We start from the raw sequence: 22,868 nt of genomic DNA, 5'->3' as shown, positions 1-22,868 counted from the left end.
AGAATAATTTTTATAGTAGAATCAAGGTAAGAAATATTAAGAAAGTAGTATTAGAACCCCATGCAGTATCACACAGATTCACACACACAGAGTTTTTGGAGTTGGAAGGGTCCTCCAGAGATCACAGAATCCAACCCCCTGCCAAAGCAGACTCCCTAGGACAAGTTTCTATCTTTTTGATTTGTCCAGAGTTTATTTCCAGGTGATGTCCAATATAAATAATCCCTGTTTGAAAATTGAGAGCACCTGTGGATAGATGAATCCTTTGAAGTCCCTTCAAGCTTACAAAACATTCAGTGCTTTCTTCGCAATACTGAGCTGCTCTTCAGTTGGACTGGTGGTCATTTCGAAGATGCATCGCAGTAGGTTCAAAAAACTGGAAGAAAAGTTTAGACAGAGTTTAAGCTATGGGTTGTTACCAACAAAGTTAACCCACAAACCCAACTGATTTCTGTCTCAGCAGTCTTAAAATAGAACTGCATTACAAGGGAGAATCCTCTTAAAATTCGATGTTCATTACCGGGATCATCAAAGCTCAACAATAAGGACATATGGCAATGACTGTTTTCTCCTGAACTTTATTTTTCCAGTGTTTAACTGAAACACTGTGTAACAATACACACTGCAAAGTTTATGAATATCAACATAATGAAGCTAAATACTTTCCCAGTTCTTGTCTCTTCTCACTTGACCAATGGATCACTAACATCTCTTCAACCTCTTACATGACTCTCTTTCTGCCACCGTACCACATTCTCTGCACCCAAACAATGTCCAGGACTCAACACATTTAGCACATTCAGTGACTTTGTGCCTTCCTCTGCTCCAAAATGAAAACTGGCCTCTGCTCCTTTTTCTGCAGTTTATCATCAAAACTTTAAGATCACATCATCCTTTAGTTTGATTCACTTGATCATTCTGTGTTTCACTACATAAAAAACTGTAGTATAACATTACATATAAAAATTAAGGTTACTTTAGAAGATGTATAAGGTGAGAACAGCATATGCATTGTGAATGATATGGCAAGGGCAGACTATGTATTTGTATTCTGCTCATTAAAAGAGCACTCTTTGTATTCTAAATCAAGAAAATTTTAAAATAAACTGAGCATGCAATTCACCTACCAAGGTCACTGTCATAAATTAGTATTCAGCTCAAGGACATAGCAAGATTTAAAACCAAAAGCAAAGCCAAAAAACCACTGTGTGACTTTTTCTCATTTGTCAGCTAGGTCTGTTCTCCTTTCAAGAACTTCTCTGGCTAATCTAGACAGATGTGTATTGTTTGTTACTGTAGAAAGCTCTTTGTGTCTGGCAGATACCACTACTGTGCTCTAGAGAACACACCATGGAAACATGCCATCCCCATATAAAAAGCATTGTGGTGAACCACTTCAACTTGGAAATGTGTTTAATTATTTTTTTTCATTCAGGGAATGCAGCACTTTTGTAGCAAAAGATTAATTCTACAAATAAAGTTTGCTACTAAACTTTCTGGTTCAATATATATGCAAGTACAAATACAGAGTTCAGTCTAAGATACTCTTGCCATCTGCCCAATCCTGGCTGCTCTGAAAAATAATATTCCAGTGCTTCCTGGCATACATTTAATAGAAGCACATTCTTCTTAACTTTCAAATCCTAAACTCTGTGTCACATACTCCTAGTCTACGTGTACAGGTTAAGGGCAATTAACCGAATGTTTTCCAAAAAGAAAATTATTAAATGGAGGGGGAAGATGCTCCAAGGAGCTGTTTGCAAAGTACTCAAGCCCCAAGTTTGTGTAAATATTATCAGAGACAATACACAAGAATGAAAACTTCATTTCTTTAACATATGGCCTGTTACTTAAGCCATAAGAAAAATGCTTAGTAGTGCACAAAAATTCTTCCAAACAGTTGAGAAGAGCTCCATGTTTCATGCAGCCCTGTGTCATTACATTCACAAGGCTGCTCATTCTAGCTGATGCTCTGGGTCCAGAACCTAAGGTTAAAAAAATTCTTGCATTCCTTCAGTGTCAAAGGAAGAGCCTGACCAGAGGATAATGACACGAGTTGAAAATGACCTTGGATTCCAGTGCTATCAGCCTGCTTTTACAAGCACATTCATGAAATGTTTGATTTATTCCATATGCACCATACAAAGACAGTAGGTAGCAATTTGTTTTAGGAATCTCCACAATAACAGACTCGGGTGAGTGATGTTCTGTACTCCAAACTACACTAATCAGGATCCCAGAAAGGTGCTCTGTGAGAACACCGGCATAGGAAGTTTGGTTACTTCAATTGACTGCTTACATTTTTTTCCTTTTTGTTTTTTAAAGAAAAGCCAAAAAAAGCTCAAAAAGAAAAGCTAATATGTCTGAAATAGTGTGCAAATGCATTTTCTAAATGAATTAAATTTAACTGACTCATACTGTCCATTTTTTTTATATGTGAGCCTGCGATTGCGTTGCCCTGGCCTTGAAGCATGTCATGCTTTGCTCACCTACAGTTTCTATCTTTTCTGCTTCAATGAAGAGGTTTACATAATTTTAATACAATTTTAAAGTTAAACCAATCCTGGTTTTCCTTGGAAGTAACAACTGGTAAAGTGATATATAACATATTAAATTAGAAGCCCAGCAATGTGTATCACAATCGTTATTAGTTATGATTGAGTAGACAAACAGGAAAATGTAATTTATGAAGAAGAGCTTTATCAATATTTTACAGGGTTTTTTTATATATTCTACATAGTTCAAAACACCCCAGCTCCCAATACTGTTCTATTTTCTAAATCTTGCTGCTGGATTTTTGTCACTCTATAAAGCTACTACAGAACATAATTTCTGAGTTTGTGAGCAGGTTTGTGAACTTGCAAAAGTGGCATTTGAAAAATATTTACAGCCAGCACTGTGTCCTAGGCTTTAGATGTATTAAATCCTAGTTGTAAGATAACTATTAATATACAAGGTTTGGTGTAAATATTTCATCACTACTGAGGGAAATGTCAGCCATGTTCCAAATGTCTCTAATCTGAAATGTGAATGGGTGAATGAAATCACTGGAGTTATGGCAAACTATGCAAGCTGAGGAACTGGCCTCTAAACAGAAGCAGTAATGATTATACATGAGCTTTTCTGATACTTCCCTTCTCTGATTGAGAAAAGTAATTTGCACACATAGTCAATATTTTAATAGCAGGATCAGTAACTCTGGCACAAATGCTAAATTTAGCATTGGGCAGATTTGGAGTGGCCAGGAGTTAGCAGCTGTGACCTCTTGAGAGAGACATCTGCAGAAACATTTGTAAGAGATAGTGCCTCCTATCTTCCTGCCCTTCTGATTTCACACAAGCTGCTTGGCAGCATGCTCCATCTTTGAGAGAAAGCGTTTTCCAGATCATACCAGCAGCAAAAATCAGCAAAATGAGAGGCTAGTAGCCTCTGCTTGAAGCAGAGGCAAGATGCCACCAATCAGCTGATCAGCACTGTCTTGTTACTTTGAACTGCAACACATCTCTTGGCTGTCCATGAGATTTCCCTTGGCCTGCTCTGCCTCTAATTTAGGGAATAAAGGTACAATCTGCTCACCACTCATACAAGATTGCCAGCCTCTGTTTTTATTGATGTAGGGACTTTGTGCATTCAGTATTATCTAAATACCATCATTATCTCTCTAGCTGTCCTAAATAAAGCTAAGTGTACCAATCATATTGACTGTGATGTACAGTGAGATTCAACAACTCTATGGCAACGAGGCAAATTAATGTATTTTTTACCAAGGAAACGGGACACCATTAGCTGCATTTAGGCAAAAAAGGAAAAATTAGAGAATTAGAGCATTAAAGACTTAAAGTTTAATGATTGCTTGAAAAATTGTAAGCTAATCACTGACTGATTATTCTAAACATGCTCCATTTGCAGGGCACATACGTCTCTGGACTTCATGGGAATCTAAAGACATGATCACTCTCTGTCTGCTTCAAATAAACTTAGGCAAAGAATTTAGCAGTTTTTAACTACATAAACAGCTATATGAAGAACAGGAAAAAATCACTCTTAAAATGTATACGAACAGGGACTCTTGATTCACAAATTGTATACTGCAGTTGTCAATTCTTCTCACTGTGGATAAATGTTTAGCATTAATAACTTTTTTTGGGAGACTGTTATTACCTCACTGAGCAAACCTTAGGAAATACTATAGTTCTTATCTCCTTCACAGCATTGCTTCATCAGATAAAGCTACCATTCCTTACCATGATGGGAAGATTAAGAAATGGAAGATTAGTTTGTCTGCTGAGAATGGTGTCATACATTGTCTTACACTATGTGTTCTGTTCAGTGCAGTGTTTCATAGGGGTGTTTGCCTCTTGCATCTTCAAGTAGCCTTTCTGCATCGTACCACTACTAGAGTGCCACTGCTACTAGGAGTCACAGCTGATGTTTTTAGAGAAAGCTATTATCAGTAAATTTCCTCAGAAAGGACTAAGGGGAGTTGCAAGAATAAACAAACAATTAAAATAATACTGGTCAAGCAAATGTATTACCTATTAAAAGCAAGTATTGAGAAATTCCACTACTCACTTCCATAGTGTCTTTTGAAAGATAAACAACCCAGTATACCAGGTTGAATCCTGCAAATGCCACTGGAAAGAGAATCCTAGAATACTGATCTATTTTACTTGTGCCTCCAACAGATGGTGGTGGTGCTGGTGCTGGTGGAGGAACAGACGCTGGGTGACACTGGGATGCACTATTTGATATTATGCTGGCTTCGGGAGACTGATCTGCCTGAGATGTTACAGAGTTCACTCGCTTCTTCAGGTTACAATTGGAGTCAGAATGCTGCAAAAGAAAAAGGAGGGGGGGGAAAAGGTGAGGTTTTGGATACAGAAACTTAGGTTTTTGTGATCATTAGGCTGCTTTATGCCTTTCTATTCAACTGTTTTACTTTATTGTGACTTCCCTGCTACAGAGCAACCTAAGGAAATCACAGAAACTATGCAAATATACAGAAGTACCTGTGGCCTAAAGCTTTGCTATAAAAACATAAAAGAATATGTTTCCCATATTTTGACATGGTAATAAATGGAAGCTATAAGAGAGAAAGAAAACAAAATGGAGCTGAAAAGAAAGCAATGGTATATCTAAATTACATTATATTGGTATGACTGAAGCTCATGTATATATGTATCAAGTCTAAATGAAATGGCACATAGCACCTGGCTCAAGCGCCCCCTTAACTCTGTGCGCCCACTGATGAGCTGTGGTAAATACTCGCTGAATGGAGTCCAGCTGTCACACTGCTGTTAGGCCCCAGACAGGCTGCTGGTTAACTGGAAAACTGCTGCACAGAACAAAATGGACTAACTTTCAGGTCTTGAAGACATAAATGCTTAGATGTCCTGTAGCTTTTTCAGGATGAAGTTTCATTTTCAGATATCTCATGATTCCTATGGCATTTTCCTGCATACAACTTAAGACAAGTATTCATCCTAACTGTAGCTAGACTATTCTATTTATTGTAAAATGAAACCAAATTATTCCTATATGTTGTGCAGTATTCATAGCCAGGTCCAATCACTCTTCAGAAAGCTGTATGAAACCTCTGAAAAATTTATCCAGACCTGAGAAACATTTAGATTTAGAAACACTTCCAACTTGCCACATCCCTCGTTCTTCTACTTTGCCATCAGTATGGTGTTTTGAATGGATATTAAATGGCATTTATATTCTGGACCTGTGCCTATCTGGAATGGAGATGTTTGGTTTTGTATTTTCCAGTAACACAGCAAGCAACAGACATTTAAATGGAGGATGATCTACAGATGTGTCTCAGAAACAGAAAGAGGGTTATCCATGTTCATGTGCACTAATTGTATTAATAATCCTGTTCTATAAGCAGACCAGCTGACAGAGGCTGGGCTACTGCTTTCACTCAAGTTGCTGTTCTGTTTTGCTCGCGGTCCCTGCTTTAAACTGAACTGTGTAAGTCTTAAGGTACCTTGGTTTTCACTTTATTGCCAGATAGCTTGACCTTTTGTGGAGAATGAGTGGTTCTTAAACACAGAAGTGCCCTTTTTATCTGCAATATTCTGGAATAAGGTGGGTCAAATTCTGTTCTGGATCATTCAAGCATGAACTGGAAGTTATTGTACTGAGGTGATGGAGATAGTAGGCAGAACAGATGTAGCATATGGTCTGCGGATGATGTTCAGTACTGAATATATTTAGAATGTAAAGGTAATGAAATAATTGTGATCATCTAAATAGGCACTTGGAAAAGTTTAATTCTGGTTGTTATTTTGTTTACAGTATTTATTGAATCTCATGGCTATAGAAGGAGGATTTCTATAACAGAAAGATTTTAATCCTGAGACGGAGACAGGGAGACCTGAAGTCAGTGTGTGTCCTCAGAACTTGTGAACCACACTAACTTGATTATGCTCCCACTTCAGGTCCAGTTTAGGTCCATTTCTGCCAGTGGATTGATATTAATAACTTCTCATTACCTAAAATAGCCTATTCCACTGTCTGACACCCTCATGTGCCCAGCCAGGGTCAAGACTATTTTCTCATATACCACTACCCAGAATATGGAATTCTAAGACCAAACTTATCTCAGATGCTTAATGAAGATGTTTCTCAGCGTGATAGCTCACTGTTGACTACACTTACTGCCCCAAAACTACAATTTATACTTTTCATTGGAATTTACTGCTAAACTAGGGGGAGGAGGCAGTGAGAGGCAACTAGATAGTTTCTTATTACAGTTGTGTTCTGACTAGCAGCTACAGTAATTTATCCACTGTATTTAGGTTTAACTTCCCTTTTGATAAAGATTGCCCACAATTACATCATGAAACTTCAGCAAAACAGGAATAAGTAGCCTATTTCGTATAGTTCACACAGCCAATCACTCAAATAGTCAATAGACAGTTTTACAAGTAGCAAGGGCAGCAAGAGGCTGGAAGCATGGCACCCAGTGTCATAAGGAAATAACCAATTTTGTTAGGTTACTGAATCCTGATTCAAGGGAGTACTCTTGCAGTCATTTGGAATGTTAGTCCAATTAAACTTGTCACTATGTATGACTACCCAGTGACATAGAACAGATTGTAAAGTCACTGCTTAATATGAGATATCATAAAACTGCACCAGACGAGGACCGGCATGCGTGTGGGGTGCTAACGCGTAGTCTGGCTTCTATTCAGCTTTTGGAGCTCAGTTATCTCATCACCCAAACAGCTCACAAAGCAGTCTCATCTTGTCTAAAGGTGCTGCTCCTCACAACTCTCATCAATATCACTACAATTTGCTTATTCTCAGAATATCTCAGGAGGCTCTCAGGAAATTGCTTGGCTTCCAGATTTAAAATATATATATATATATATGAAACCTTGGAGTAAACAATTCTTTGTCTGCTTTTTCTGGGTTTTTTATATGGATGCTAACTGTGATTTATGAATGCACTTTGTTCTTCTGTTTCTTTTCCTCAAGAGATTTCTGTAATTCATATTTGTAAAATTTTCTACTGTTCTCTGTTCTTTTATACTGCAAAATACATATTCTAACTGTCAGTTTAGTTTATGACCTAGCAGTAACATAAGTATCTTATGTATGCACTCAGATCCTGGCTAACTTTTAACAAATTAATACCTGCATGTCCTCACTTATGTCTCTCTTTCCTGCAGGCAGTGCAGTAAAAGAAAAGTTTTGTGTGAATAAAATCTCAAACTTTTAGACAAAAAATGTGGTATCCTTTTTCTGTATCATTTATTGGATTAAGGGTATTGAACTTTGCTGATATCACAAAACACACAAAAAAACCCTCAGAAACAAACCCATAAAAACTAGGACCAAACTCAATGTCTGTACAGGGCATAATAATAAATATATAAAATATTTTTTCCCTGTCAATCTCATTAGTAGATACAATTTGGGTCATTTCAACTATTCATATTATACATGCAAATTACATATCAGTAACTTAGCTTCCATAGGGGGAGTTAAGCCTGGTTTAGCTCCTACATTCACAGTCTGATCTGTGAAAACTCTGCTTAGCTACTAAACAATCCATATGCACAGCACCTTGCAGCAAGAAAGTTCACATTATGTAAGATCTCCTTTTGGGCAGGCACTAAGGTATCTTGGTCTTTAGAGTCCTGTGCAGTTTAAGTATCCATCTCATGCCAGAGATTGATTATAAGCTGCAATTTAGACATTTCTTTGCGTATCTCATCTGTGGGATCTGATTCAAAAAATATGTAACTGTGAACACCTATAGTGTTCTGCATAATTAAAAGCTGAATGTAGTTTAAAAGTCATTAATAGTCCTACCTTTAGGCATCTCTTTATGAATTCTAAGTTTCCTATCCTAGAAATGTTATGAAGAATAACATGCAAAGTTGGTTTTGGCTGGGATAATTTTCTACATAGTCAGTATGGAGCATGTTTCAGATCTGTGTTGAAAACAGTGTTGCTAAGAGGGATGTTTTCATTCCTGCTGAGCAGGGCATACACAGAGCAAAGGCCTTTTCTGCTTCTCACCCACCCTACTGGCAAGTAGGCTGGAGGTACATAAGGGGTTGGGAGGGGACACAACTGGCTCAGCTAGCCTCAACTGACCAAAGGAACATCCCATACTCTATGGCATCACGCTCAGCATGTAATGCTGGGAGAAGGAAGGGGGGGACATTTGGGGTGATGCTGTTTATCTTCCCAAGTCACCACTATCTGTGATGGAGTCCTGCTTTCTTGGGGATGGCTGAACACCTGCCTGCTGATGGGAAGTGGGGAAGGAATTCCTTGGTTTGCTTTGCTTGTGTATGCAGCTTTCCTTATCAAACTGTCTGTTGTCAACCTATGAGTTTTCTCACTTTTACTCTTCTGATTCTCTTTCCCATTCCGCCACGGGGGGAGCGAGTGGCTGCATGGCCACATAGTTTTTGGCTGGGGTTAAACCACAGTAGTTTTCTTCATGCTTTACCCTAGTAAAAGTCAAATGGCATAGGCTAAATTATTCTCTTGCAGCATGGAAAAGCCATGTTCAAATTCCTTCTTAACCTTGAGGGATCGCAATTCACCTCTCAAAATACAGCCTATTCAGCAGGTGAAGGTGGTTACAGGGAGAGGCTGTTGCCTTATTACTTCAAAACTGTTATATTTTGCATGGAAAATCTGGAGAGCCATTAGAGGCAGAAAGCATAACTTTGAAAAATACATGGTCATTGCATTAAAACTGCTGTCACGTTAAACAGGTAAGCACTAAGAAGAGCAGAGACTGGAACCTTAGTCATTCTTTTTTCAAAGTGAAGGTACTGTGGTAGAGTCCCTCCCTAGCATTTATATGTAGCATCAGAACTAGCACGGAGCCTCTGTCAAAATACATGTTTGTTAAACAGATTTAACTGTTCAAAGTCACATTCTACTCTTAAACTTACCAGTGTTGCTCCAGAAAACTCCTTGTCTCTACATTTACTTTGCTAAATTTCTGCAGGATATAGAAACTACTTCTTTTGCGTGTCAGACAGAATTACACAAAGAGGTTGAGTTGGAGTTTTTTTTCTATAATTTAACTTACTTTATTTTGTTCTCATTGCCCCTGTAAAAAAGGTGCTGGGATTAGACTTCAATGTTGAACAAATGTCCAAATGCAATTCATCTTGAATTTTTTTTTTTGGTATACATCAGCTACTTCTAAACCTTGCTAACTGCCCTGCATTGGCTTTGTCAGTCAGACAAATATTTAGCTAGGGCAGCACCAAATAATCAGCATCTACTTGCCTTGTTGGGATGACAAAAAGTCAATATAATTGAAAGTTGTTTGTTTTTAATAGTCTACTTGATAATGTGCAATTGTGGAGGAGCAGGAAGGTCTCCCTGATTCAACTGAAAGTGCCCTGTTCTCAGTCAAGACTTTAATGCATATAGCTGTTTCTAGGATGATCTCATAAAGGGTCATTGATAATCCAAACAGAAGTGCTCTCTTTGCAGCTACACTAGGATACTCATTAAACATACTCAATATATTCTGACGTAATTATAGAAAACAAAATCCTCTATACTGAAGTGACATATGGCTGCTCTGCAGTTGGGCAGGGTTGTTAAAGAGAATGAGAATCCTTTTCTGCCCAAGCCATGTTAATTTGAGACAGAGGGAGGACATTGCTATTTGTAGAGAGAAGGAAGCTTTTTCAGCAGTATTTCACTGCTCTGTGTTTTTTTTCTGTTAAAACAGATCTTTTAGAATATACCTGTACTCTACCACCCTGTAACAATCTTTTCCCTTTCATGTGTTGCCTCTCACGTGGAAAGGGTGTCTTTTAATCCATGGTGTATACTCCCTGACCATCTGACAGGGCATTATTTCAAATCTTGCACTCCAGACACAATCATCAATTCCCCTTCCCCTGCAGCTTCCAGTATTGGGATATTCCTGGATAAAGGAAGCCCTAAGGATGAAACAATATGATTGATATAGAAAACAGATATTTGAAAGGATTACAAAGCTAAATACCATATGTTTTATGTGTATATATATATATAATGTTTGGTTTTGACATGCTAGAACAAGCTTGGTCAGTGTATGAATAAAACCAGGTTTCTTTCAGGGTCCAGATGACTACTCAGCTTGTTGCCATCGTATTTTGGAGTGGAACACCCATAGTTTTGTATTTCATGCAGGGATTGCCTGCAGCTGACAAAGAGAGCAAGCCAAGTTCTGTTCTCAGTTAACTGAGGTAAATAGAGTGGCTTTCCTGGACCCAGAACAGGCATGCTGGGCTGTCATCGGGTAACTGAGCACATAGTCAGACCATTGTTTCTGTCACTGGAACCAGTGCAGCTCAAAAACTTGAGCAGTTTCTCCTACTTTCACTAGTGTTGTAGAGCAGAGTTTGGTCTTTTGCCATCTTTCTTTCCCAAGTGTACAGCTTTTTTTGCTTAGGAGAAAAAGTTTCATTTGTGTGAACAAAGCAAATTTTCAAATTAAGTAGACTGAAGGGGAGGAAGGATTTTTTTAAAGATTCTTGATATTTCTTTCTTTTTTTTTCCCCCCAGGAAACAGCAAATTTGGAATTAAAGAAGCCTGAATTTATTTTCTTAATATGTTTATCTTGATGAGGTTAGGCCCTCACTCAAGGAGAAAAAAAGCTTCTGACTGTTTTATAACTTCTTAGAATTTTCATTTATTCCCAAACTATCTCCCCAAGCTTCCCTTCATCTCCTGTCATACAGAAAGTAACTGGCTGCAGGTTTTACTCACCACAACATCCTTCAGCCACTCCTCAGGCAATTTAAGAGTGGTTAAGATTATTAAAATCATATAGCCTATGTTGTTACTCTTAATGTTACTACTGGTAGCAAAGTTCCATGGGCAGCTGTATAGCCATGCCATTTTTCAGATAAGTACACCTCACTTCCTCACTTCTACTTTTGCAAGTGGACTCCCCAAAACTAAGTAAACCTCAACTGTCTTCAAAAGTTTTCTCAATGTAAAAATACTACCTGGCTTCTGTAAATGCAGAAGGCAATCAGCATTTTTGCCACACTGTTCACTACTCTTCATCCTATACCTGCCCCTTAATATAGCTAAACTTCTGACAACTTTTGTGCGCTTAAAAATCACAAATGAAATTACCAGCATTACAAGTGAATTTAAAACTTTACTATCCTATCTAAAAAAGCAAATAGAAATTCTTGAAAGTCACAGCTTAGAAAGACAAGGTACCAAAGCCCAGTGTATGAGACCAAGGAAAGATTTTAATTATCTTTTTAAAGAATCAAATTAAGTAGATGGTTAAAAATCATTTTAATGCATAAGACATGGATTCTAATAGATTTAATTTCTTCTAATGAATTAGAAAAAAATTTAAGAAGAAAAGCAGAGTAAATGGGGGGAAAAAGGCAAAAAGAAGAGCAGAAGAGGCAAGATAAATTATGCACAGGACACATCATAAGAATTGGGCGTTGTGGCAACCAAAAAAAAAAAGGAGAAAAATCTAGTAGGAAAAGTGATAAAATAATTTAGAGACAAACTGGGGCAACAAAGGGTAAATTAGGATCTCAGAAACAGCTCCTAAATCTACAGTAAGAAACTGTATCCTGCATTGTGTGTCTTCTTTAAACATACCTGCCTTGAGACCAGGAATGTAGTACAAAGCTCAGAAGTACAAAGCTCAGTAGAGGATGATAATACTGAGGAAATGGTCATATACTCACACCATCAGCCTGTGCTAACTACACTGTTAGCATTCAAATTAGCTAGTTCAGGTCTGTTTCAGCTGAAATTATATCACTGACTGCAGTACATCCATCTATGTGACAACACAGAAAAATTCTTTCCCTCTTGCCTACACTACATGAACAAAGGGAAAAAAAGCTGCTTAATATCTGTTATCCTCTAATTATTCCTTTCCCCCAGTATGCCTTTTAAATTCAATAGTTATTTTTTCTAGAAGCCATTTTGACTCCATTATCTTTCCTTCAGTGGTAAGTACCTTTATGATTTGATTGCTTTGCTTTTTCTTTTACTTCAGAGGTGGGTTCTCACAGGTAACTGGTCCTATGAGAAAAAGTGGTAGGCTTACAGGGCTTGAAAATTACTGTCTTAGTATGAGCTTTGAGCAAGATCAGGGCTACAGACTTTTGTGGACACTGTGGGCTGGTTTAGAGACTCAGTTTACCCTGTGACCTTAATGACACAAGCTTTACTAGTCTTCTAAATGTGTTAACTAGTTGTAAATAGTTTTCTTGAGAAAATGGTGCCAGTGTGCTTTCTAGATGTTTATTTTTTTTCCTGGGTGCTTAATTTTTGCTTGTTTTTAACTTGGAAGGTCTAACAGCAAATATTTACAAAATTAGGAAGGTCTGTCTACAGTTTGACTCGTTTGTGGCTGAAGCCTTTGGTAAGAAATTCGAATTCTTTTAATTTCATTGTCTCTTATTATTTTGTTCAACAGCAATTTTGTACTTTATGCTTCGTTTGGTCTGCAATGACACTGAGAGTGTGTAAATATCACCCACAAGCACTAGAGGAGCCACAGTCATCAGGAGTGTGTTCTGGTATGTCTGGGCATGCACAGAGGGCTATTTTTTTGAGGCAGTTCTCTTCTAGAGCGTGGGGGTGGTGGGCGGAGTGGTAGTGGCTTTGTAGCATCTGCCATGAACTCAGCATCAGCAGCACTTGCAGAGTACGCCAAACTGTGTTCCTGTCACTCAGCAAAGGCTTCAGAGAAAAAAAATAGCATTTTCTTTTTCCCCTTCCTTCTTGGAAACCTCTCTCTGATTAATTCAATCTTAGATAGGGAAGTGTGTAGGAAAGCTCAGAGCTGTTGTTCATTATGTAGCATCAACATATTCCTCATGCTACACAAAGCCAAATGGTGTTTTTCTGATAGCCTGCCCTCAAAAAAAGCCAACAAAAGAATAAAAATGAAGCTTTAGTTTTTAAAGTTCTTTCAGTGCTAAACAGTATTTTTCTTTTTCTACACTATTTTACTGTTGCAATGTTCTATTCATTCAGTCCAGAGTACACAAATATCATACTGGGGAGGGGAAAAGTATGTCCTAAATATTGACAAATTTGCCTTTTGCAAAGTTTAAATGTAATTACAGAAGTTGACTAGTTAAAATAAATGCAGGTATTAACATTGGAAATATTGCCAAAACCAAATCAGGTTTTCTACTGTCACTGTAAAACCAGTGCAAGGTTCTGTGACCATTTGATTCCAATCTACTTTTAAATTTTTTAAGATTTTTCTATCTTCTTTGTAAAACTCTGGTTTACAAAACAAACAAAAAGCTGTGGCTCTTAGATAAAATGTATAAAGATTTGCTTATTTTATCCTTTATATATTTAGTGAAAAAAATGCATTTATTTTATACCAACTTAATTTTTTTCAATAATAAAATTGTAAGCAAAATACAACATGGATTACAAGCACAATGTTTCCTTCTCAGTTGAGTAAAAACATTTTTTGATTTGCTCCAATGAGGACCAGCAGCGAGATTCTGTGGAGCTTTGTTTTTGGAATTATATTGAACTTAGCTATTATGAATTTAATGGTTTGAATGTACCTAAAGGTTATAACTTTAACTGCTCTTTATAAGAAAATGTAGAAAAATAACTATATGGTGGGTAAGGGGATGCCCTGATATTTAATAGCTCCCAGATTTACTTCCTCATTTAACTATAGACTCAAAGGTTTTGCAGGTCACTCAAATTCTGTTATTCCTCTCAAAATAGGAAATTTGGTGGCAATAAAACTCGTTTTCAAAACAGGAGGGCTGTAGTGATAAATACATTAACATATGCTCTGCAACAGCCTTCACCACTTAGCCCGAGGTCTAAGGAGTAATACCTACATGCAATTCTGCCGTGCCTGTTATGATCCTAGAAAGCCTCCCTGTCTTTCGCGTCTTCTAAAATCTACCCTTAATCTTTACATTTATGTTTTTTCCCCAAGCTCCCAGCAACACAGATTTTTATGAAAGTAACAGATGCCAAGTTTATGTAAAGGCTAATTCCTCTTCTTCCAGATGACCCACTTATGGTATGTACCAGTGTACTACAGTGATCCCATAATCATCTGGCCAATGCACATGTTCATTCCATTGTACAGCGTCCTACAAATTCTGCAGACTTACTCAGAAAACCACAGCTGCTTGACCACACTGCATTACAGTGTTGCTCAAGAGAAGTATGGGGAACAGTCTAATGGCCTTCCTTAAATATCTTACCAAATAAACATCTCTCTAGTAAATAAGATCTCAAATTTGAATAAACAGTATTAATAAATGAAGTATTCTCATTCTCTGAAATAAGAACAGTGTCTGTGATAAACAGACATGATCTGGCACCATAATCTGTTTCAGGTTAAAATCACTTTAATATTGTTTTGCATTCACTACTTCAGCTGCCTCTTCCTATATGATGCTTATTATCAGAAAAGCAAGCAATTACCGAGACAATCTCGTCCTCTGCCGGTACAGTCGCTGCTGATAGTGCTGCTGCCAGTGCTGCTGCCCTGGCTGCCTTCCTCATGGCTCTCTGAGTCTGAAGATTGGTAAAGTAGTTGACAGCTGCAAACTCAATAAGTGCTGAGAAGACAAAGGCAAAGCACACAGCTATGAACCAATCCATGGCGGTGGCGTAGGACACCTTGGGCAAAGAATGCCGTGCACTGATGCTTAAGGTGGTCATTGTTAGAACTGTAGTGATTCCTTGAAAGTAAGAGAAAGAAATGGGGGCATTAGAATTCTGTTTCAACCCTGCTACTTTTAAATTCATATATATTAAAAAAACCTCAACTCCTCTTTGGTATTAGCTGTCATCCTACATACCACCTAACCAACAGGGCCGACAAGCATTTTGTATTCTGAAGTAACTCATGTGTACTGGCTTTAGCATCCAAACATTCTGAACAACTTTCCCTAATACCTTGAGCAGAATGCAAGTTATAGAAAATACTACACCGTGCAGCTACTTATAGTTGTGATAAACAGGGGTATAACAAAATTCATGCTCAAACTATGAAAGACACTTTATTTGAGGCATAAGTGGAGCATCTGACAGACATCTAGATTAACACACTGACATTTCCCAACATTGTCCAGCTGCTGTACAAGACAGATCACGGCCTGCAGTACCTTCACTGAATCAGTCAAATTCTGCATTAAAATCAATGGTAGGCAATCATCCAAATATTTCTAGTAATAAGAGTTTGGTCCTCTGAGAAGTTGTCTTTAATCACTGGATAATTTCTTTAAGATTCACTAACAGCGATTTGAAGGCAACCAACAAATGGCAGGACAGAAAAGCTACTTCTCTAGAGCTGCTTATCTATTTTCAGACAACAAATCTGGTCATGTGTCTCATGGGCCCCATAGTGTTCTTCACACAAACACATGAATTTATTCTTTTGTGTTTTGGAGGTACAGTATTAATAATGTACAAAATATACTCACTTCCACTGCTGCCTTCTAAAAGCAAAAAGTGCAAGAGCAAGCTCATTCATTAACATGTAAGTCTCTGTGACTCACATTTACTTATAATTATCCCTTCTAAAATGTAAAAACTGCAGGTATTTAAAGACAATAAGGTGGAGAATACCCTCTTCTGCTCTTTTCTGCAGTTGGAAAAGGGTAGGTGGAAAAGGAAAAGATGTTCTAATGTCATGTTGTGATGATGAATCAATATGCTATGAATGATGCTCAGTGGAAAGGATGCAGTGTCATTGCATACTGCAGCATCAAGACAGTGACTTGATTTTCAGAGGTTTTTGGCAACTCTCTCTGATGATGCAGCTTGTAGCTAAGGTTAACTATGTCCCAATGTCATTATTTAGCATGTTTTAATGAAATATGAATAGAAGATGTTATAAAAATATGTCGGATCTCTAATTCTCCCAAATCTGCCACTCATTTCATAATATGAATACAAGCATGCTGAGATGTATTTCAATTTCAAAGGTCCCAAATGAACTTTTCAATATGATGTGTGATTAGATTAGAATCTGTCCATGTGCTAGTTAGTAATAAAAATGATCTATTCTGTGCCTGAATAAAAACTTACTGCAGGAGGAATTTAAACTTAGGAATAGGACTCCTATTCTATTACAGATATAGATAAGACTTCTCTCAATGTGGAGTGAATATTGATGAAATGCTCTGCACTATGGAAAACTACTTTATCGAACTGAATGTCAAAATACAGTTGGTAAACTCTGTAACATACGATTGTTTACCCTTGTCTTTCCACACTGAACACTTCTTGGTAAGCTTTGAAGAATCTGTTACATACTGCAAATACTGAAACGTTATCATTTCTATTAAAATGAAACAACAAAAAACCCCAAACACCTGTGCCTATCTCAGACTTTATTACAAAAATTTTAATGACTAGATTTTAATTTAAAATTCCCAGGATGACCTGCTAGGAAGGTAGAAACTGACAACTATCTTTCTGCAAAAGATTAACTTTTTGCCAGGAATAAAAAAAAGATTAAAAGACACATAAAAATATTGAGTAATAGCCATTGCTATGTGGATTCAAAGCCTGCTTAAAATTAGGCCTCCAATAACCATGTTTCCTATCCTAATTTCTAGTAATGCTATGCTTCATAAATCTCCACACAAAGATATATATCTACCTATATATGTCTGAAAGTCTTTTTTGTCATAAGGAATTTGCCCTTTTCATTAGATGAAAGTATTTAGAATCCATGGGATATTGAAATAGTATGGACTATAAATTCAGACTGTGCCTAGAAGAAGTAAGAATGGAATAAGGATTGAAATATTACTTTAAAATGCCAACATGACTAATTTTCCACAGTACTGGGAACAATGTCTATTGCCTAATATTTCTAAGCACTTAATGAAATCCCAATTGCTAGAAAATACTTGCAAGTGCTTAATGATGCTAAGCAGCATCCCAAAACCTAGTGGGGATTTCAAGAATGAAAGTGTTGGTCTTCCTTCAGAGGCACATGAGAAAGTTGTGTTCACTTAGCATTCCTAAAAGTTTTCAATGCTTTTATGAATACCATTCCATACAGGTAGGAGATACAAACTGACCAAAATCAAATTATACAAATTCTGGAGCCTGCTAACTACAGTTGTGGACTTGAATTATGAGACTTGCAACATTTATGTTTAGGGGACAAAAATATCTGCCTTTTTTGTTACTGAAGACAAATCTCACAAAGGGAATTTCTTCTGTCTAGAAGTACTGTTTAAGAGAAAATACACAGGGTTACAAAAGGGGTTTGTATGGGTAGTGGATTCGCAAAGTTTTTTACAAGTTTTATTATTTTTGCTTAGTATTTTTTATGAATAATTTTCCTAGAAACAGCAATTCAGTTAGTGAAAGTTTAGTCCTGAAGAATTAGTTCAGTTTCAGAGCCTATCAATATTGAAGTGGTGGGAGATGGGGTCAAATTTAATAGCAGAGCACACGCTAAAAATTAAGGAGACAAACCTCACAGCTTTGAGAGCATTAATTCAAACCACTGCAACCTAAATTGGGGTTTGCCATGCACCGTGGACACACCTTTCTCACTACAACTCCAACCTGTGCAACAGACAGGATTCATCTCACCTAACTTCATCCATCTGAAGTTCTTGCTAGCTGTTTAGATACCTCTGTAAACAAGGGAAAGAGGACACTTCAGAACAAGTACTAGATGAGGTACTTTGTCTGAAGAGATTGATTCCATCCCATACAATTTTTTATTTAAACCTGTAACTCAGATTGGTTTCACAAGAGAATTAATCAACATAAAAATTCCTCTTTAAAAATGGAAAGGTTGACATTTACTCTGAAATTGTCCTTTCCTGCATGTGAAGAAATTTTAAGGGGAAGAAAAAACCATGTCTAGCTAACCAAACATTTTGAGTCAAGAATTTTGACCCTCATGGGCAGACCGATTATTATTTGGTTTAATTTCAGTATTTATTTTGTTCACAGAAATCTCCTAGCTGTTTTTTTTCCAATTCCCAATGGATTACAGTAGCTATCTGATGCAATGAACTTAATATAGTGAATGAAATTAATGATAGAAGAACAAAACATGAATACCAGCCACGGTTCTTGCTGGAACAGATTCTTTGTTGATCCAAAACACAACTTGAGACAGGACTACAGTCATGATGCATGGAATGTATGTCTGAATGAGATAGTAGCCTATTTTCCTTTGAAGATGGAAATAGAGCAGCTGAAGTGAATATTCCCCTAAAACAAACAAGCAATGAAAGTAATGAATGGATGGTATATGTGATGCTGAGCTGTTCAAAGACCTTAATGCAGCATACCAAAAACTGTTCTGGCTGGAACTGATTCCTTGTTAATCCAGAAAGACACCTGAGAAAGAATGACTGTCATAATGCATGGAGTATATATCTGTATCATGAAGTAGCCCATCTTCCTTTGCAAGTGGAAATAAACTGTCATGATTACATATTCACCTGTTAAGAGACAAGTATGTCAGCATTATTTTGGCAACATAGGAGTAAACATTATTGGCTTAAACCCAACATACTGTGTACTGAGGAAAGCACTTACAGCCCTTCTAGTGCGTAATAGAAATAAGCTGATTAAACAGAAAAAAAAAGGCCAAGTGACCTGATGGAAACAGAGAATATTCTTCATTCTATGTTCTGGTTTTGTTGGGGGGGGGATGGGAATTTTTAAGAATTGCATAGAAAATGACCATATTGAAAAAGTATATTTTAAGACAACGATTAGCTTCTTGCCCAGGATTTTAGGATTTAAGGTATGTTTTATAATGTCAGGAGTTCCCATGTGGCTAGATCTTACCTGTGTTAGATTTAATTGTTTCACTAGATACAGTTTGTCCTATGAGGTCATACTGGAGGAGACTGGAAGACTCTTGTGGAACTTCTACTGAATGTAGGGGTCCTTTTTTCCATGTATAAATTATTTCACTTTTTGGATAAGCATCTAGGTAATGAGGGGAAAATTACTATGATTAATTATGTCATTTGTAAGAAATTAAAAAAATAAGCAGCATGATCCCTTTTGTGGCTCAGATACCCAAAGAAACATGCATCCTGCTCCAGCAAGTTCCTAACCTCATTAATGACAAAATGTAAAAAAAAATCAATGAGGGAATGCTGGAGATGGGACCTGATGGACACTAGCTTTTGTTTCTTAATTTGCTATAAAACATGTACTTGATTACCACAGATTGAATAAATATTTTGATTTTGCAAAGCTACAATATAATAAATGTGCCACAGATTTTATGACTTGTTGGGAGACCCATTTTGACTACTAGATGAGTAAGAATAATAAATAATAAAATATCCTTCAACAGTCACCCTCTAGTGAATAAATCCATGAAGTCATGAATGGTCTGAGTCTCAGAGGACAAAGTAAGATTACAGTATAAAAAGATTAATAAAAATTTCAACTATGTCATTAGGTAGTCATTAGTGACCTAGGATCTCATTTCCAATCTTCTCACACTCATGCAGACCAAATGCATTGCTATAAAAACTGAAAGATACAGAAAAACTTACAGCTTCCAAACTTCAATGGACAAGCATGTCCATCCATAGGGAAGTTCACCAACCGCATAGGACAATCAGCATTAATGGTTAATCTAGAATACATCATAGTAGATGACAATGAAAAAAATGGTATGCAGGAACCCTGCTGAAAGTATCACAAGTAAAGGTCAGCCAGAAGCAGAAAAATAGGCTCTCACCTCATTGTGTAAAGAATAGTTCCATTCTGCATAATTCTGAAAAGTTTGTTAGGAGTTGTCATATTATGAGCAATTGATTTTTTCCCATTTCTAAAAAATGTGTCTGGTGTCCAAATTTTACTGACCATTAGATTGTTCAATCTCAAAATTTCAGTTGGCCCACTAAACTTCAACCTCTCATCTGTCCATGTCTGTCGAAAGAAGACATCCATTGTGTATTCCTATGGAAAATAAATAGGTAGGTGACTTATGTGTGGGGGCCAACAGTCCCAAGTTGCAGTGTAGACAGTACTCCATGAAAGAACCAGTGCACATGTCAATGCCATTTCATTCATTGCTTAAACACTTAATCCTATTATCATTAAGTAGTTACTAAAAAAAAAAAAAAGTGGTCTCTGAAAAAAATATCCTGTTTTCTTATTACTTAAAAATTAGTTACAAACAGTTAATTTGATATGAGTAATGGAAAAGAAAACCTCACTGTCCTCTCAGAGACAATAATTTAATTCAAAGTGACTGAAGTCTAAGGAGATACAAATGTCTAATTCAGTATCCTTGCAAAGTGTAAAACCAGATCATCAATATTTAACTGCCAGTAACAAAAAACACATGCTCAGTGCCTCTTCTGCAGCTTACTTTGGATATTCACAAAGAAGGGGCCAATGTGAGCGAGACACATCACAGTACAATTATGGTCTCAAGTTTATGTTAATCCAAGTTAGCTTTCTTAAATATTCTTAGTAATACTCTCACAAGCCTTCAGAAGAGAGTTCTGTAAAGAAGTTGCCTCAGAAGTGGAACTACAGCTTGTCTGGAGGCAAATGTGTAAGTGGTAAGGTTAGGCCTTCTCTTTAACTGATGAAGAAAGGTGAAAAAACTTTTGTTTCTGTCTTGGGACCTACAGTTTTTGGCTTAAAATCAGACTGCAAACTCAGGTGAGCAGGTATTGGAGGAAGTGTAGAAGGGCAAAAATAGCAATCGGTCAATTTCCACAATGAGAACAGCAAAGCCATCCCCACCTCAGTGGCTGAACACCTCCCTGGGGCTGCTGCTGTAGCTGCCAGCTCCACCCAAGGCCACTGCTACCTGAACTGAGGGACACCCAGCACGACAAGAGGCAGCTGCCTAGGAAACGGCACCATTCCTCAGCAGCAGCTGGTTAGGTCATTGCCTACGCTTCAGCCTTTCTGCAAAGCTATGTGTCGGGTCACAGATGCTTACAATCTTCTTAACAAGGTTAAAAAGGCATCTTTGACCCCCGGTCAGTTCCTTCACCTGAGACCAGCCTCGCTCTTTGTGCCCAGCCTCAGGCCTGGGCCACCAACTGCCCTGGCTGGCTCTGCCCGGGAAATAGCTATATGCAGCTCCAGCCACACCGCTCTGCCGGGCCCTACAGATTGTCAGGAAGATTAAGCCTCGTAATCCGCTTTAATGACGGTCAACTCAGATGCCACCGTAATGAATCCCGGGAAAGGAGAGCAGGGGCGGCAGGCAGGGCCCTTACCATCTCCACGTCCGATACCGGCCCAAAGCTGGTCACGTAGATGTCCGTTTTGACTTCTGTCACGGAGCCTGCGGAACACGGAGATGAACTGGGCGCGGAGCGGGGTCAGGGCTGGCCGGGCGCGGCTCCCCTCGGGGCCGCCCCGCCAGAGCAGGCGGGCTGGGGGCTGGCGGGGCACGGGAAAGTTTTCTTCCTTAGCCGGCCGCCTCTGGGGGAATCACCGCCTCCCTCCTCCTGTCGGGTCCGCGACGGGACCCCCTTCCCCGCACCCGGTCGGCCGACCCGCTGCAAGGGCAGCCGGAGCTGCCCGCTCTCCCGCGCGCACCCTGCGCTCTCGGGCTCCCCGCGGGGACGGGAGTTTCCCTCTACCTCCGAATCCCGGTCGGAGCCGGTTGTCGTAGCCGTCCAACAGCTTGTCGAGGATCCGAGTGATGTTTTCCGAGTACAGGTCCCCATCGTCGCCCTGGCCCCCCAGCGCCTTCTCCAAACTGCGAGGAGAAGCGAGTCCCGCCGTCAGCCCCCGCGCCGGGCTGGCGCGCCTGGCCCCTCGCCTCATTCCCCCCGCCACGCTGGCGCCCGTCGAGAAACCCACCCCCGAGGAAAAGAGACGGGGAAAGAGGGCCCGGCACCCCCACCCCGGGCTGCGGCGGGGCTCGACGGAGCCCTTGGGGGTTGGTGGGGCTGGGGACAGAGTTGGGGAGTGCTCGCTCACCTCGCAGCGACGCAGAGCCAGGCGATGAGCAGAGCCATGCCTCAGGTCTGTGCGAGGACGCTCAGGTGCCCTCAGACCCGTCAACTGGAACAAGTGTTGGTGCTCATGCTGCCGTCCTTCCCCTCTCGGCCAGGGGCTCTGCCGGGTGAGGATATCGGGAAGTCCGGCTGGCTCACCACCTCCCCCGTGGTCCTCGGCCGCCCTCTGCCCGGGGTGGGGAGGTGGGGGGTGTCTGTGGCCGGGTGTCCCCTTCGGATTCGCCACCGCGGGTCAGCCTCATCTGACTGTTCCAGGGGAGGAATTAGGGTTTGAAGGGACGGTGCGCGGTCGGCGAGCAGTGACAATAATCGAATAAGGCATTAGGGGAGATTAAAAGGAAGAAATCCACTGCTAGTTTTGGCATGGAATTAGCAGGGACCCGTTAGGAAAT

The 22,868-nt window shown here is 39.0% G+C and overlaps 1 protein-coding gene across 1 annotated transcript; it reads right to left on the bottom strand.

Moving 5' to 3' along the window:
• Positions 1-325: 325 nt before the first annotated feature.
• On the bottom strand, positions 326-22,476 carry GABRA6 (gamma-aminobutyric acid type A receptor subunit alpha6; the record flags this gene model as incomplete). Its single annotated transcript, XM_084268812.1, has 10 exons — positions 326-376; positions 4,573-4,833; positions 14,954-15,213; positions 18,805-18,957; positions 19,310-19,453; positions 20,035-20,117; positions 20,223-20,443; positions 21,727-21,794; positions 22,096-22,214; positions 22,439-22,476. The coding sequence occupies 10 exons, from the start codon at positions 22,474-22,476 to the stop codon at positions 326-328; spliced, it is 1,398 nt and encodes a 465-aa protein (XP_084124938.1).
• Positions 22,477-22,868: the final 392 nt, after the last annotated feature.

The sequence above is a fragment of the Gallinula chloropus genome, assembly GCF_964237585.1.
Source record: "Gallinula chloropus genome assembly, chromosome: 10".
NCBI classification, from domain to species: Eukaryota; Metazoa; Chordata; class Aves; order Gruiformes; family Rallidae; genus Gallinula; species Gallinula chloropus.
This window is presented reverse-complemented; position numbering and strand designations above follow the sequence as displayed.